Below are 16993 nucleotides of genomic sequence, written 5' to 3'. Positions count from 1 at the left end.
GTATTTTGAATATGCATTATGGTGCCAATGAACCTCAATATTACAGGCACACTGTAAAATCATTATCATACATCTGTACATGAAGCTAAATGTTGGGAAGACCAAAGCCGTTGTCTTCGGTCCCCGCCACAAACTCCGTTCCCTAGCCACCGACTCCATCCCTCTCCCTGGCCATTGTCTGAGGCCGAACCAGACCATTCACAACCTTGGTGTCCTACTTGACCCTGAGATGAGCTTTCGACCACATATCCGCTCCATCACCAAGACCGCTTACATCCGCCTCTGACATCTCCCGTCTCCGCTCCTGCCTCAGCTCATCTGCTGCTGAAATCCTCATCCATATCTTTGTTACCTCTAGACTTGACTATTCCAATGCTCTCCAGGCTGGCCTCCCATCTTCCACCCTCCATAAACTTGAGTTTATCCAAAACTCTGCTGCCCGTATCCTAACTCGTACCAAGCCCCATTCTCGCTGACCTACATTGGCTCCAGGTCCAGGAATACCTCAATTTTAAAATTCTCATCCTTGTGTTCAAATCCCTCCATGGCCTCACCCTTCCCTATCTCTGCAACCTTCTCCAGCCCTACAACCCTTCGAGATCTCTGTGCTCCTCCAATTCTTGCTTCTTGTGCATCCCCGATTTTAATCGCCCCACCATCGGCGGTTGTGCCTTCGGCTGCCTAGGCCATAAGCTCTGGAATTCCCTCCCTAAAACTGTCCTCCTCACCACCTCTCTTCTTTTAGGATGCTCCTTAAAACCTACCTCTTTAACCAAGCTTTTGGTCACCTGTCCTAATACCTCTATGTGGCTCAGTGTGAAATTTTGTTTAATAACACTCCTGTGAAGCACCTTGGGGTGTTTTACTATGTTAAATGCACTATATAAATGCAAGTTGTTGTTGAAGCAATGGCTGTATTCTTCTGTAGTGATTCTATCATCATAACCTGTAGTAGTCAATGTAATTTTGACATAACTTTTAACTGACATTCTTTTACTGAGATCACAATATACATTTTACAAGCCAAATGGATGGTATGGAGTCAGTAAAAATCTTAACTATCTTGGGGGCTCAGATGATGTTTGAACGCCTTGATTAAATTGTAGCCTTATTTCCGTTTCCGAAACAATTCATAATTATGCTTTCAGTGTAATTTTACAGCTTAATTATAGGGTTTATATAGGCAAGATAATAGAGGTTCAGCTGATGGAGGAAGTAATTAGCTTGCTGTGGTAAGTGGTGATTTTTTTTTCATTCAGTAAATAAATTGCTGCAACATTAAATTCTCTGTAACAGTGACAAAGAATCAATTGCTTTTAAGGCTGCAGTGTCCCACAAATAAATATTGTGCTTTTAAAGTTCTAACGTTTAAATACCTCAGATGCAGTGCTGCTGCCTCACACTCGGGCTTGATGGATGTGTGCAAAATAATTGGTGATAATCCAGAAGATAGAATTTGAGCCTACTGTTTTTTAATAATTCCGTTTAAATGTTTATATTCTAGTGATGTTGGTGAACTCAGTTTATTTTATTTAGCAAGTTTAAACCCCATTAATCAAAGTTTCTGTTACATTCTTTATTAAACTTCATTTTAACCTGTAAAAATGCCAGTTATATCCTCTGCCTCATTGCCACAGGAGATTCATTAGTAATTTAAAACTGTGTTTAATGTATGAATGGAGTATGCTATTGATGCAAATTGATCCATGCTCACCCACATGGCACTATTGACCAATCAGATTGTTGGAGGTTGGGGGGTGGGGGGAGGAGAGATGCTGCCAGGGTGATTCTTTATTTTCTCTACATTAATGCTCCACAGCAGGCATTTCACCCACCTTGCTCTCTCCCAGGCTTCTCTCCAACTTCAGGGCCCTTAACATCAACCTGGGCACAGTAAACACCTCCTCACCTGACCAGTCTCAATCTGACTAGGTGGAGAGAAAACATTGTGTGACCACTTAAATGCTATTGAAAGAGTGACATTGTTTATTTCTTTTTATCGTGCAATTGTAATTCTGTTCCTGGCAACTGAGTTTATTTAGAGTACTTTCATATCATTTCTAAGCTTGTAATTTATAATTATTGATCTATATTTGAATAATTCATCTATAATCTTAGGAATTAAAAGTTGTATTTGTAGCAAAAATGGAATTATCCAATAACAAATTGAGCAACATAAATAACACAGCAAAGTGGGAATATAGTGCAAAAAAAAATTTATATCATTTAAATTAACTGACTTTGATTTAAGCTTGTACTATCTAAATATATAAATAAAGGTCTTGACTATAGTTGTCCATCTTTTTCCATAGATGTGATTTGTTCTCTGCTAACCATGGGCCTATTAATATCACTCATAATTACTAGGGACTTACCTAAACCCACCTCTCTCTCTCCCTCCCCTTTCTCCGCAGTCCAACTATTTCCATTGCCTTGCACTTTGGCCCAATCTTTCCTACTATGTCTGAGCCTCAGGCCATGCCCTGCACACTCCAGGCCATGTGCTCTGGCCCCTCCTCCTTCCCAACGCACTCTTGTTCAAAGGCCATTGGGGGACACACTCTTGGCTCCCATTCCTAGAAAGAGACTAGATCATTTCTCTGGTTTTCAGAAGTTTGTAGCCCACAGTCTGCCTCCAGATCTCTGACAAGTGAGAGAAAAAAAGGAGCATAAAAGAGGCAGACATACTGAGAAAAATTGTGCAAGAGGCATTGAATGCCAGACTTATTTAGAGACAAAGCATGCGAGAAGTATAGAGAGAGAGACAGTAAAAGAGGAGACAGCAAGCAGACTTGTGTAAAGGGCGGGGGTGGGGTTGTTGGGGAGGAGAAGAGAGACAAAAAGTCACTGACATGTAGGAAATGAGAAAGATCGGAAGAAAAACTAAAGATGAAGTGAGACAAAGAATGAGAGAGGAAATAAGCAGTTACAGGAAAGAGACTCTGATTTAGATTAAGTGTGCTGCCCTAATGTACAGTAGAAGAAAAAAGTGTCAGAATATAAACCAAACTATGGCCCTGTGCGTCAGTAAGTCAGAGAAAGATTATTGTCATGTGAAATTATCCAATAAAATTCTAAATGAGCTGTTTTAAACTAGTCTTGCATTCTATGTGCTTTGTGCTCATGAATTTAAAACACAAATGAATCCCTGCATTTATTATAATTTATATAGTTTACCAAACCATTAAAAGACGATCTTTGCATTTAAAAGACAGGGGAAGCCTGTTTCTAGATTGCTAGTGGATTGATCTGCTTATCATATGTTGTGCCACTGAACCCCAAAATCCAGGCTGATGGTAGAATTTTCTGGACACTTCTATAAGCTTGAGTTGTGCTTCACCAATAAGCTGTGCTTCTTTCAGTCTTCTTCAGTACAGTTGTATTCAGTTGTGATCCTGCACTGTTGTCAAGAATCTAAATTCTGACTAGCATGTCATATCTGACCACAAGTGCAATGGTTCAACCACCTAGTTTTAATCTTATTGTCTGAACCCAGTAATGCTTAAGATAGCAGTGGACAATGTTCCAAGCAAAATACTTTTCATTTTATATATGTAAAGCATCCAATCAGGTCATTAAGAGTCTCTCCTATCTGTTAGTATGTTAAGTTGCCAACAGCATATATTAACTTCTACATTCCATAACAATCTGATTCTGCTTTTTCAACCTCCATTTGAAATAATTTTCAAATCGTGCCCATCAAGTAGAGTTTTGACTTTTTAGGTTTCATTCACATTTTAGATCAGTTATAACTATAACATGCTGCTAAATACCACCAACAGCCATAATTATAATTTTGAATTGAGATAATAAGACTGTCTACTGCATTGAAGCTGTATCAGGAATCAAATTATAAACTTGAAAGAACTCGCTATGTCCATGGTCCAACCCTAACGTGCCTGTGGGCCTTTTTTAACAACTGTATTAGCTGCATTATCTGACCTACTTCTGTAAATTACATGTTAGACTACTACAAAATCTAAGTTTAAGATCAATCCAACATCTGGACCATGAAATCCATTTGCAGCCATTGCACCACCGTACTGTTTTTATTGTGGCCAGCAGAAGACCAGCCTTTTCATACTATCATGAATGGGGGAAACTGAATTTGATAAATGAAGAAAGACAACTTACTCGTATGAGGGTTTTTCTCTTGCCCAGCTGAGTTAAGCTGCTAATTTTGTTTTTCTCAAGGTGACTTTATGTTGCGCAAGACTGGTGCTAATGTTGAAGCACAGACTCGTGCAACTGGCTGCAAGCCAAATGTAAAACCGTTGAGATTTGCTCAAACTGGTTGCCGGGAAAACCCATTTTTAGAGTGATGCTACAATTGGCTTTATCAGTCCTGGAGAAGATTATGTGGTGTTTCAGTCTCTAATCGCTATCCAGCAGTTTCTGCTAGAAGTGCATGCATGTGGACACAGGGTGAGGATAAGATTGAACTTGGGTGTGATGACCTGTTGTCACTCATTGTCTAATTTCCAACATAATGAATAGCCTCTCTGGTGTGGCACTGAGGATGATCAGCACCTTTGGGACCATACCCCAGCAAGGAGTCAATTCTTTGAGGAGATTGGAGGGAAAAATTGTCAAAAGAAAGGATCTGGGGTTGGGGGAGGAATGATCATTGATTACCTCTGACTTTTTTTTTGCAGTTTAATCACTCCCTACCAGTTGTCTCTGTTCCCCTTTTAGCTGTGATATTGACATCCCCAATATTACTATTTGCAGTCTCTCTTGCTCAGCTGTTAACATTGAGTTGGCAGCTGATGGATTCCACCTATTACTTTATTGCCCATATTACTAGCTTCCATGCATATTGCTTCTGCTGAATCCCTTCTGCTGCAAAAGGTGCTGAAATAGCAGATACATTATCCTTTACAAATAATGCCATTTTATCGAACTTAATGGGTTTAACTTGCAAAATTTTCATATCCTCCGAGCTCTCTCTCTCTTGCCCGTCTTCCCTCACAAGTATGGCCTGAAGTGGAAAAAGTTGATTGTAGTGTACCTTGGTAGGTAATTTATCTTTTATAGAAAATTGATTCAGTTCACAGGTTACTTATAAACTGCACGGCATCATCTTGAGAGGTGATAATGTACCTGTGGACAGTTTGTTGCAACATGATTTTGTAGTAGGGCTATCGAACATTTTGAATATTGACAGTGGGATGATTTAACCAAGGATTTGTGCCTCCTTCAAAAAATGACTGTTCTCACTCACCTTGTCTTTTAAAAAAAAAATGTCTGTAGCCTAAATCCTTTGATGTTAACTTGAAATATCACCCTACAGTCTATTTTCTTTTTATTGTAGGCAAACTGAAAGATCTTGGCAACATGATTCTGCGACCTTTTGGCCTGTCCACTGAAAACTTCCTGTTAAACAAGGATCCAAGCTCTGGCTCATACTCCGTCAACTTTGTGCAAAACCCAAATAACAATGATAGATAATGGGTATTTCTGGTAACAGCTCAACCCAATGTTTAGTTACACAATTACAAAATATTGCTTTTCTAGTCTCCCAACATACTGATCTGTCCCAATTCTTGCTATATTTTAGCAGGTATTTGTTTACAATTAGAATCTGCACAAGTTTTAAGACACTTGGTTTGAGCTGCTTGCTGTGGGTAAAGGCCAACAGTGAAACCGTTAACTTTATTTTGTCATTACATCTGGATAAGCATTAAACCAAGCATGATAAAGGCTTGGTGTTTAGAAACAAAAATATTTCATTAGTTTCACTAACAGCAGATGAAAGTTGCCATGTAACCACTGGGTAGATTTTTGTTTGCCATGGACTTTTAATATCTGCAGACTACTGATGCTTGATGTCTAGTCGTGTACTGTTGATCATGCTGAATATATCATTAATACCTACTGCCTTATTTTCTGTGGATTAAAAAAAATAAAGTTAGAATATGAATGAGTATGATTCAGAGAACTTCCTGGAAATAAAAATATCAAAATTGTACTTTTCTTCATCTTCATGAAACTTATCACTATCCAATTGGAACTAACCTGTCTGGGGTACAAACAGGACAACTTGTCTTGACTGCAATGCATATAGTATAACTATCCAGATAGTTTTTAATAAGAGTACCTTGGCTCTGAACCTTTCCTACGCTCATTAGCTAGAATTTATCTTCATCTTCAAGCTTGGTTTGATTGGGACTGTACGCAAAACTGGTCAAATTTGTTGCATTCCATTGTTGCAAACTAGAGAAATTCAATGATATTGCTGGAATGAACTTTGTTGAGGCTCATACATTTATTCATTCATTCATTCATTCATTCATTCATTCATCCAGAAACATGTAATTATTACTCATTTGTTCAGTTTCCTCAAGCAATAGGATGTTCACTGTTATCTTGGGGGTCACAGAATCAGTATTGGACATTTCCTATTTAATAAAATTGTGCCTTGAACACGCACGTAATTTTACCCTGCTCAACAGTATAAGGTTCCAAATTCCCAGTCTTCTCTGCTGCCTTTCAACAGCAGTTCCTTCCATTTTCTCTTTTTTGTAAAAGGTTTTAGTTCTCTTGAACTCCGAGTTATAGGAAAGAAATTTAGTTGAAGTTATTTGAATTGCAAGAGTGTAACTCTTAGTTTTTGCTTCTAGATTTTTTTTGTGCCGTTTTCATCAGCGTTACCTTGAGTTAAGGTTTCAGTCAATTGGACTGATACTGATTGATACCCGCCATGCAGCCGTAGGTGCATGGATGTTCATGCTTGCAAATGCCACAGATCCTTTCCAGCAACTAACTCTCTTGAGCTGCCTCCGCCATCTTGCACTGTTGCACACCTATGTAATGTGTGAAACAGAAGGATTTGGTGCAAGCCTGGAATCCATCATGTGCTGTGTTACCTATTTCTGTGGGGAAAGTGCTAGACAAAGGCTTGGTGTTGTCCCAGATAGAGAGAGAAGAAAAACTAGAAAAAGTTATTCTTGTGGTTTGGGGAAGGAATAAAACACCCCACTTAAAGTTCTGTCCATTGTGTGGATTCCAGAGGTTGCTATAATTTCAATTTTTTTTAGGCACATGACCTAGCTTTTTGTTACTAAAAGCACTATAAAACATTGAAAACACATCGATCCAAATCATTTTATATGTTCAAAGTAGTAGCAATTGTTCGCAGTACATTTTAAAATCACAGTCTCTTACTTTAAGACTATTTTAAAGAGAAATCTTGCCTTCCATCATTTTTACTACTTGTGTTTTAGTCTGAATTTGCTATTGCAACACAGCTTCAGCAGCCCTTCATGTGCAGGTCTTTGTAAATGTGCAATAATAAATAAGATGAACAGTCAGTATGAAATCATTAATAATGTAAGCAAACCATAGAGCACTGCCTACTCCTGTACTAGATCCACTATAGTGTGGAAGCTGCAGCCACATATTTTTGCTTCCTCTTCCATCCCCAGTTATTCTAGTATTGTATAGACATGGACACTATATACTCAAAGTGGCATTTGTTTTTATACCTGACCCTGCAAGAGTGAATTAGCATTGTTGCATGATGTTTGAGTGTGTTGAACTAAACATTTTTTATATTTTAAAGGGAGATATTTGAGGCCCACAAGTATCTGAGGGCATTTTGAAAACTATTTTAAGCTGGATTGCTCTTTTTAAAGTTAGTACACATTTTAGAGTGTTGTATATCAGTTTATCCAGAATAAACCGTTTTTATTGATTTCTGCCCTCTTACTTATTTTATAAAAATGTTACTTTAATTCTAGCCAATAATGTAATAGTGCAGCCATTTCAGACTAGATGCTCACAACAGCAGTCTTGGTGGTAAGGCAAGAATGATGGTTATAAATGGTGTAGAAGCATATTTGTCTCTATAGAGACACAAGTGCAACAAATGGCGAAGGGTATACAATTAATGGAAAAAGGTTGATTAACTTTAGAAGGGGTAACATCTTTAAACATTTTTATTGTACCTGTAAATCCATTTTGAAAACATTTTGTGATTTTAAATCTTAATTGATTTATATGCCATGTATAAGATGAATCAACTAAAATCAGGGGGCTGCCTGTCCCTTTAATATATTTCAAACTGGATCCATATTACTTTCTTTGTATTTACTTTGGCAACTTTAGTTCTTTTTCTCCTGCCGTGATCTTTGATTTCAATGTGAGCAATGCCACCACATGTCAGCATTTGACTTGGGTTATTTTAAATGATCGAATATGAGGTATAAATAAGAAAAGATTACGTCAGCTTGACCTGTTTAGGTTTGCTTAAAACCTGGGATGGTTTCAGTAATTCTAAGCAGTTACCTGCTGTTATACTTTGCTAGGGGCAAGATAACCTTGCCTAGCAATCGAAGCCTTAGAAAGCGTGTATGCAATTGAACTCCAGTTTTATGGGCTACAAAATTTGTCAAACTTTTAAGAAAGCTAGATTCCACAGGCCTAACAACATTATAAATGAAGTATCTGGCACAACTTCTAGAAGCAAGGACAAGGGGGAGAAGGAACCCAAGTACTTGACTTCTGAGAACCAACCTTCATGTGGAAATGAGGCTGAAAAAAATACAGGAATAACATGGCAGCAGGTTTGAGTTTTAGCTCATTCAGGTTCATCAATTGTTCACCCAAAGAGTGAGCAAGCTTTACATTCTCTCGTGTTTCCTTTTTTTTTTAGTAGGTAGTCAGGAAACAAAAGAGAAGACTGAAAGTTAACCTGATAGAGCTCTTTAAAATTACGAAGAGGTTTGATAGGGTTGACGTAGAAAAGATGTTTCCACTTGTAGGGGAGTCCAAAACTAGGGCCCATAAATGTAAGATAGTCACTAATAAATCCAATAAGAAATTCAGGAGAAACTTCTTTACCAAGAGAGTGGTGAGAATGTGGAACTCGCTACTACATGGAGTGGTTGAGGTGAATAGCATAGATACATTTAAAGGGAAGCTAGATAAACACATGAGGAAGAAAGGAATAGAAGGATATGTTGATAGTTGAGATGAAGTCGGGTGGGAGGAGGCTCGTGTGGCGTATAAACATCGGCAGAGACCTGTTGGGCAGAAAGGCCTGTTTCTGTGCTGTAAATTCTATGTTTAAAAAAAAACTCTCTTTATTTTAGAAAAAAAATTGTTCCTTTGTTTTGGTGCGGGTGGGGAGATGGGGCGATGGTGGGTAGTGGTAGTGAGGGAAGAGAAGAGAACAGACAGTGCTGTAGGTTAAGTGTCCTTTCTTCCCGAGGCGCTCTATTCAGTCTGCTTGGATAAAAATCTCATCCTTTCCTTGCAGAGTCCTATCCAATTTCAGTCCCAACCCAGTTACTAACGGGAGATGCTCATGACACAAAACTCCCTTAATTCGGCACAAATTTGCACTAGATTGCCAGTCTAACTCGTAAGGTCATAAGGATGGATAGGGTGGAAAATGGAAAAATCCAGTGGCGAAGCGATGTGCTCTTCCAGTGTGCTACGGAAAATTATTGGGATAGATTAAAGGAAGTTTTACTCTGTATCCGACTGTTAAGCCTAACCTGAGAGCCTTTTATGTTGACACTAGGTGGAAGTAGGCGTGCTTGATGTTGACAGAAGGGAACTATCTACAATTTTGGCTGATCTGCTAATCACAGCTGTTCTAACCCACAAATGAAATTAATGCAATTTTCTAAACTTCATCAGACAGGTACTTGTACTAAAACGGTGCTTTCATAAAATGTACCTCTCAAGCCAATTTGGGATACAACCAAGATTGTTTTACATTATGATGACCTAACTGCTGACTACAGGAGCAAGTTCTGGAATTCCAACTTCAGCTGCAGGCTGCTAGACATTGTAGCTTTGAAGATGTTAAAAGAATCCATTTTCTTACTCCCAAAGCTGGGGTTCATCGTCAGCTTCTCCAACTTGCGACAACCCCCATTTTGGCTCTTGTTTTCATTTGATCCTGTTTTCAAATTTAACCGAGAATCATCACTTGTCCAAAAAGGTTGGACATTCTCACCACTGTAATATCATGTCTAACTATCCCCATGTAATTTCATATATTCATCTGAATATGTTTCTTCTACAAATTTTGTATTGTGCTGGTGCAGATGATACTGAATACAGTTGGCAGATTGTATGTTGGGACTAGCGTATATAAGTCTTAAGTACATCTAGGGTACTTTGGTTAACTTCTGGCCAAGTCCCTGTGAAATCAGCATTAATTCTAGCAGAGTTGTTTTAAATTATGATAGCTAGGACAAATACTTTGCACCTCAATACTTCAATGCAGCTACTTTTGGGATTGACAATTTGATTAGCCTAGCAAAGAAAATATCTTTCTTTATTTTCAGTGAGTATTTTGTGTCCATTAAGTTGAGGGATGTCAATGCTGGGGAATGGAACATTCCAACAATTTTATCCTTGCCCCTCCTCTCCTGAAGGCATTGACTTCTGGCAGAAATATGATTCCACAGGTATTCTCCAGTACTTCGCTTAAGTGATACTTTATATGTTAGACTGAACACTCAGCAGGGTATGGTCATCGTAGTGGAGCCTGAATTATGGGCAAGCTTCGTGCCATGGACTCGAGCCTAGTTGGAAGTGGGTTCTGGTTTCCAGAGTGATTTTTTTTTTTGGAACCCTTTCAGTCAGAAGAGGAGACTTTTCTTGCATCAGCCCAGACTGGATTTGATGCCAGATCACAGAGATGAAAGAACAGTGATCTGACTCACTGCACTACCCGGAAATGAGTTTGTTTGAAGATTCTCTTTCTTGAGAAATATGAAAATGATCACACTGTTTTAATTACTATTTCTATTGGTCAGTGAGGCTGTAACAGGAGAGCATAAATTTAATATCAGTAGAACAAAGAGAGAAATTTTTTAATGCAGACGTGGATTGCTCTACCAGGTATACTGGCGGAAACAGAATCCAGAATCACTTTTAAAAGGTAAATGGATGAGTATGTGAAAGGAAACTAAGCATATGACAATGTAGTAAAGGAATGGGACGAAGTAAATAGCACTTTCGGAGAACTAACACATGGTCGATGGGCCGAGTGGTCGTCTGCTGCAAAATTCAATGATTCTCCATGGATAGTAATTCACATCTACATGGAAAACAATTTAACCTTTCACATTTTGTAAATGTGTTTGGGAAAAGTTTATTTTCGCCGCTTTATATGCTCAGGACTGAAGAGGATCCAGCTAAACGAAATTCCCTGAACAAATTTTAAGATAAGAAATAGGAGTAGTAGGCCATACGGCCCCTCGAGCCTGCTCCGCCAATCAATCAGATCATGGCTGATCTTGACCTTAACTCCACTTTCCTGCCCGATTCCCATATCCCTTGATTCCCCTAGAGTCCAAGAATCTATCTGTCTCAGCCTTGAACATATTCAATGACTCCGCATCCTCAGCCCTCTGGGGTAGAGAATTCCAAAGATTCACAACCCTCTGAGTGAAGAAATTCCTCCTCATCTCAGTCTTAAATGGCTGACCCCTTATCCTGTGACAGTGCCCCCTAGTTCTAGTATCTCCAGTAAGAGGAAACAACCTCTCAGCATTTACCCTGTCAAGCCCTCTCATAATCTTATGTTTCAATGAGATCACCTCTCATTCTTCTAAACACCATAGAGTATAGGCCCATTTTACTTAATCTCTCATAAGACAACCCTCTCATCCCAGGAAATAATCTAGTGAACCTTTGTTGCACCGCCTCTAAGGCAAGTATATCCTTCCTCAGATAAGGAGACCAAAACTGTACGCAGTACTCCAGGTGAGGTCTCACCGAAGTCCTGTACAATTGTAGTAAGACTTCCTTACTCTTGTACTCCAACCCCCTTGCAGTAAAGGCCAACATATCATTTGCTTTCATAATTGCTTGCTGTATCTGCATTTTAACTTTGTGTTTCTTGTACGAGGACAACCATGTCTCTATGAGCATTTAATAGTTTCTCACCATTTAAAAAATATTCTGTTTTTCTATTCTTCCTACCAGTGAATAACCTTACATTTCCCCACATTATACTCCATCTGCCACCTTCTTGCCCACTCACTTAACCTGTCCAAATCCCTTTGCAGACTCTTTGTGTCTTCCTCACAGCTTACTTTCCCACTTGGCTTTGTATCGTCAGCAAACTTGGATACATTACACTCGGTCCCTTCATCTAATTCATTAATATAGATTGAGAATAGCTGAGGCCCAAGCACCAATTCTTGCAGCACCCCACGAGTTACAGCCTGCCAACCTGAATTTTGTGAAAACTTTACTGACCATTTCAAATGAAGAGATGTTTTCCTTAACAAAAATAACAAATTTTGTACAGGAAATATTTTCTAATATTCTTCAGGAAAACCAGTCACGTACTGCAATACATTAGAATCTGAAGCATTAGATAGTAATTTTGAAAATTTGACATTTTGAAGTTATTCTTTACATTGATTTTATTAATCTGCAAATTTTCAGGGAGTTAGTCATTAACATAAGCTGCTTCAGTGATTTTTACTCACCCCCTCATGTTGGAGCTCAGTAACCCATTTGAACCACTTTCCCCTATCAATAAATATTGACTTGTCATATCAGTAAATGAAAGACTGGCTAACTGTACTATGTTTAACAATCTCCTATAAAGAATTATAATTAGCTTTAATATCTGTATGGACTATGGCTAGTTGTTAGCTATTTCTAGTTAAATAGCAAGTACTGATATCACTAGCAGAAGTTGCTGAGCTCACTTTTTAAAAAATACAAGACTCCTCTGAAATACCTTTTGCTCAAGCTACTAACCATCACGAAGAACATCATGGATCTCCCACAAGAGGAACAGCAACCAGAAATCAAGAAACAAGAATAACTGGCAAGAGGAAATGTAGAGGAACTTCAAACAATGCAGACACCCAGGTAGGCACACTCACTATTACATTGACCGTTGTTCCATTTTTTAATGTTTTTTATTTTCAAAGGAATACATATATTTTGTGAAGTCACTTATGGGGAACACATTGTCATATTGGGATCTTTGGTATGGTTGTGCATTAGGAAGCAATGCACTTGTGGGTGGGGTCAGGATAATTTTATTATATCCTTGGCGTTTGGGTCAGGAATATATCGAGGATCCTTTCCACATAGTGAGCTTGCAGGGTAGGCATTGTGGGACATTGAAAGGGGTTCTTAACTTGCGACCACTTCCTGACTCTCAGTGGGGTCTGGATGTGTCTTGAGTCATTTGGACTTTTCAAGCAGTGGGGAAACCTTTTCTTGGTATCTCTCAATTTCCAGGGAAATTCTATACTTTATCTGTTCTGATATTTCATTCTATGCTTGTGTTATTATTTAATAGGCCTAACCTGGTTTGTCAAAATCAACATATGCTGCAACTGAAATTGTGGCAGCTCTTGTGTGTTATTAAAAGAAATGAAACCACTTTTCAAAGAAATGATCAATATCCTTCTCTGCTTGCTATTTTCTAAAATATCTTCACTACACTACAAGCTTAACTTCCTGACTCACATCCCTCTGATCCCTGCTGTTGGTCTTTCATGATGTTATTTATTACAAAGAAAGGTAAAGATGTAAATTAATTGAGTACAAAATTGCATTTTTTTTTCTGGTGGATTTTTTTTTGTCTCTTTTGATTGTACACTTCCTGGTTCATTTCCTGCACTTCTGGTCACAATTTCCTTTTAACTATCCTCACTTAATTTCCTGTACACTGATAGTGCCTGAGCTCCGAACCAACCTTCAGCTATATATTAATAAAGGGTGTTTTTAAGAATACTCATGGCTATTATTCTCAACAGATTTTTTTTTGCCTTGGGTGGACACAGATTGCCAACTAGACTCCAGTAGTGAGAGAAAATTGAAATGACATTTTCAGTGGAGTTTCCATGGTCATTAAGTGTTTGCTTCATTGATCAAGGCATCAACTTTTTGTATCTTAAATGGTGACAAAGATCCAGATTTGTCCATGTTAGATACTGGGAGCACAAAGACTTGAGAAATTGTATTGGACTATCCAAAGGCATATCAAACAACTGGCCCCACTCCATCCAGCCTCCTATTGTTCAAACAACAGCAGACAACCTATTGCATGTCACTATCACATGCTGCTTTGGAAACCGGATAAGGGGGCAAGTGGGCATTAATGCCCAATGACTGCTCTCTGCCAACTCGCCTTCAAAATGATGGTACTAGCAGAATAATAAAAACGCATCTCCATTTTAAAAAAAATATATTTAGCAGATCTTTTTGTGATAGAATTGCAAGATTAGTGATTCCACCATGAGCTGCACCAAATTATCATGCCTGGGCCATTTTAAATGAGGTGGTGTTCACAGGCCAGGTAAGCAGAGACAGTAGATACGAAAAAAAATTCAACAATTTTTTTTGACATTCATGACACTTCAATGAGAATCCAATACATATACATTTTTCTTTAAGGACAAACTTTCAACATTCTTTATATTAATAGGCAACTGGAACACCAGATACTAAATGTCAATGCCAAAACTTGGAAATTGTTTGCAGCAGCAAGTTTAGCTTTATATTATGAGCTAATCTGTTTGTGTGTGACCATGTCAGATGTGATCCTGCAGGATGTAGTTCAACCACAAGTACAAGAGAGAAAACATAATACGAGTACATATGGACTTTTAGAACAAGAATATATATAAATCAATTCCAAATGTGATGATATTAAGAAAATTTTGCTTGAAATCATGGAGACTTTTTACATCAAATTATAATATATAGGAATAATAATGCTTTTGAGAAGGTAGAGAGGCCAGCAACTTGGATTATTGAGATATTGGGAATTTGAGGACAGGGTAAGTAATTTAGGCTTGCTTGCTTTAGAAGAGAGACTTCGATGTCTGAAGATTTTATTATTAAGGGGATTGACTGGCAAATAATTTGCTATGGCAAAAGGTTCAAATATCAGGCAATGCAAGTTAAAATTAGTATGGTAGGAATAAGGGAAGATAAGTGGAACACTTTTTTACACCAGAGGTAAGATATGTGAAATAAATTACCAGGGAAGGCTACTGAAGTGGACAGAATGATGGGTTCAAGAAGCTATTAGGAAGAAAGAGTTTGCATTTATATAGCACCTTTCACAACCTCAGGATGTCCCAAAGTACTTTAGAGATGTAAGGAAGCGCAATGTCAATTTGCATTCAGCCAGGTCCCACAAACAGCAATGAGCTAAATGATCAGGTAATCTGTTTTAGTGATGTCTGTGTAGGGATAAATGTTGGCCAGAATACTATCAGAACACCCCTGCTCTTTGAATAGTGCCATGGGATCTTTTACATCCACCCAAGGGGGCAGTCAGGGCCTCAGTTTAACATGTCATATGAAAGACAGCACCTTCTGTGGTTCTAATGTTTACACTGAAGAGATGACTTGATGTTACTGAAGCATTCTACATCCTAAAAGGGTACAGACAAGAAAAACAGTGTCTTAGTCACATTCTAAAACAAGAAGTCATAGCCTCAAACTGAAGAGGAAAGGCAAAAAGACACTTTAGATTTAACCACACAGAGGGTGGCAAATGTATGGGATGGACTGCCTAAGGAGGTAATGATAGGTTGATTACATAAATAAAGTATCTGGTGCAAAATTTGATAGGCATATGAGTGGTATTGCAGGAGATATTTCCTAGACACTGGAACCAGCCTGAGTGTGCAGTGGTAGTTTCCAGGCCTATACATTCCTGTATACAGTGAGCGTAGAAGCACTACTGTTAACCTGAGACTAACCCAGAGGGAGAAAAAAATTAGCCATTTACAAGAGAGGAAACTGATCATGGGATCTCATGTCCTCCTGAGCAAATAGATGGGGTCTTAACATGAAAGATGGTACTGCCAACAATTATAGTACTCTCAGCATTTAACTAATTATTTTAACTATATTCCCCTATAGAAAGAGGACCAGAAATTAAACTCATTGCCAGTCCTGAGTATACAAGACAGCAAACTGATCTAATGCCAATTTGTTAAAGTGGCATATGGGGTATGTTTTGCTGGGAGAGGATGCAGTAGTACCTAAATGAGCTATGTACCATACACTGGAAATACTATATAATGCCTCAGTGCTTCCAGTCTAAAAAGTGAGTAGAGTGAGGCACAAAATTTTATCTCTTCAAAAAGGTACTGGTAACCTGAATTATAACCCTGAAATGAAATGTACAGAATAGTTGTGTGTAGTGTGGTAGAGGCAAGTGAAGTAATCTAATGTAGAATGAGGAACAGCAGTTCCTAATTGCTGTGCCACGTGTAAAATACTCTGAAATTAATGTATCAGTGAAATTTGGACATGCAATATGAATCATGTTTTCTAGTATTTCTGCTGGTCAGTACTATAATTCAATATCAGAAACCAGAGTAGTTTTCAGTGCCACAATACTTAGTGCCAGGTTTGAGTCCCACTGCATGCCATTGATAATTTTAAGCTCAGTCAAGGACGAGATGCCAGGTGGAGCCTACAGTCAAAGAGAAAGGCAGTCATACTTGTGAGATCCCTAGCAGGGGTAGTGCCTGGAGAAGTCTCCTCATGCTATACTTTGGACCACATGAATCTTAATCCTTTCCCATCATAAGAAAACAATGGCATGAAGTCATTTAGAGACCAATATCACTAAGTCATAATACAATCTAAATTTTAATTTCTTTGAATAATTGTTTTACACCACATTCTTAAAACATTCAATTTTATGCAAACCTTAAAGCTGAATCACATAATTAAATGTATTCAAGTCCACAAAACAATTGACATTGGGCTCCTTTTGATATGAAGACAAAACTAAAATGTGGACCATAGCTTAAATATTAAGCAACTAAGCAAAAACCAGTGGAGAGCAAATACAGTACTACATGTAAAAAAAATCCCTGACACAAATGGTTCAATTTCTAAAACTGAATTCATAATTAAAATCCAACACTCAGGATTTATATTTAAAAAAAATAAAAAAGAGCTACAGTACTTGTAAGAAATGTCTGGGTTCATTAACTGTGGACTCATCCAGTGACCACATTTTGAA

General features: G+C 38.2%; 1 protein-coding gene across 1 annotated transcript in view; it reads left to right on the top strand.

The window, feature by feature from the left end:
• The window catches only part of ttc1 (tetratricopeptide repeat domain 1), a 39651-nt gene extending 33680 nt beyond the window's left edge, over positions 1 to 5971 (top strand). Inside the window, exon 8 of the mRNA XM_067996443.1 lies at positions 5315 to 5971. Within this exon, the coding sequence (XP_067852544.1) occupies positions 5315 to 5451 (137 nt within the window). The 3' untranslated portion in view covers positions 5452 to 5971. The remainder of the gene's footprint in view (positions 1 to 5314) is intronic.
• Positions 5972 to 16993: the final 11022 nt, after the last annotated feature.

Source organism: Heptranchias perlo, chromosome 14 (genome assembly GCF_035084215.1).
Source record: "Heptranchias perlo isolate sHepPer1 chromosome 14, sHepPer1.hap1, whole genome shotgun sequence".
NCBI classification, from domain to species: Eukaryota; Metazoa; Chordata; class Chondrichthyes; order Hexanchiformes; family Hexanchidae; genus Heptranchias; species Heptranchias perlo.
The sequence above is the reverse complement of the archived record's forward strand: the minus strand, read 5'-3'. Positions and strand labels throughout refer to the sequence as shown.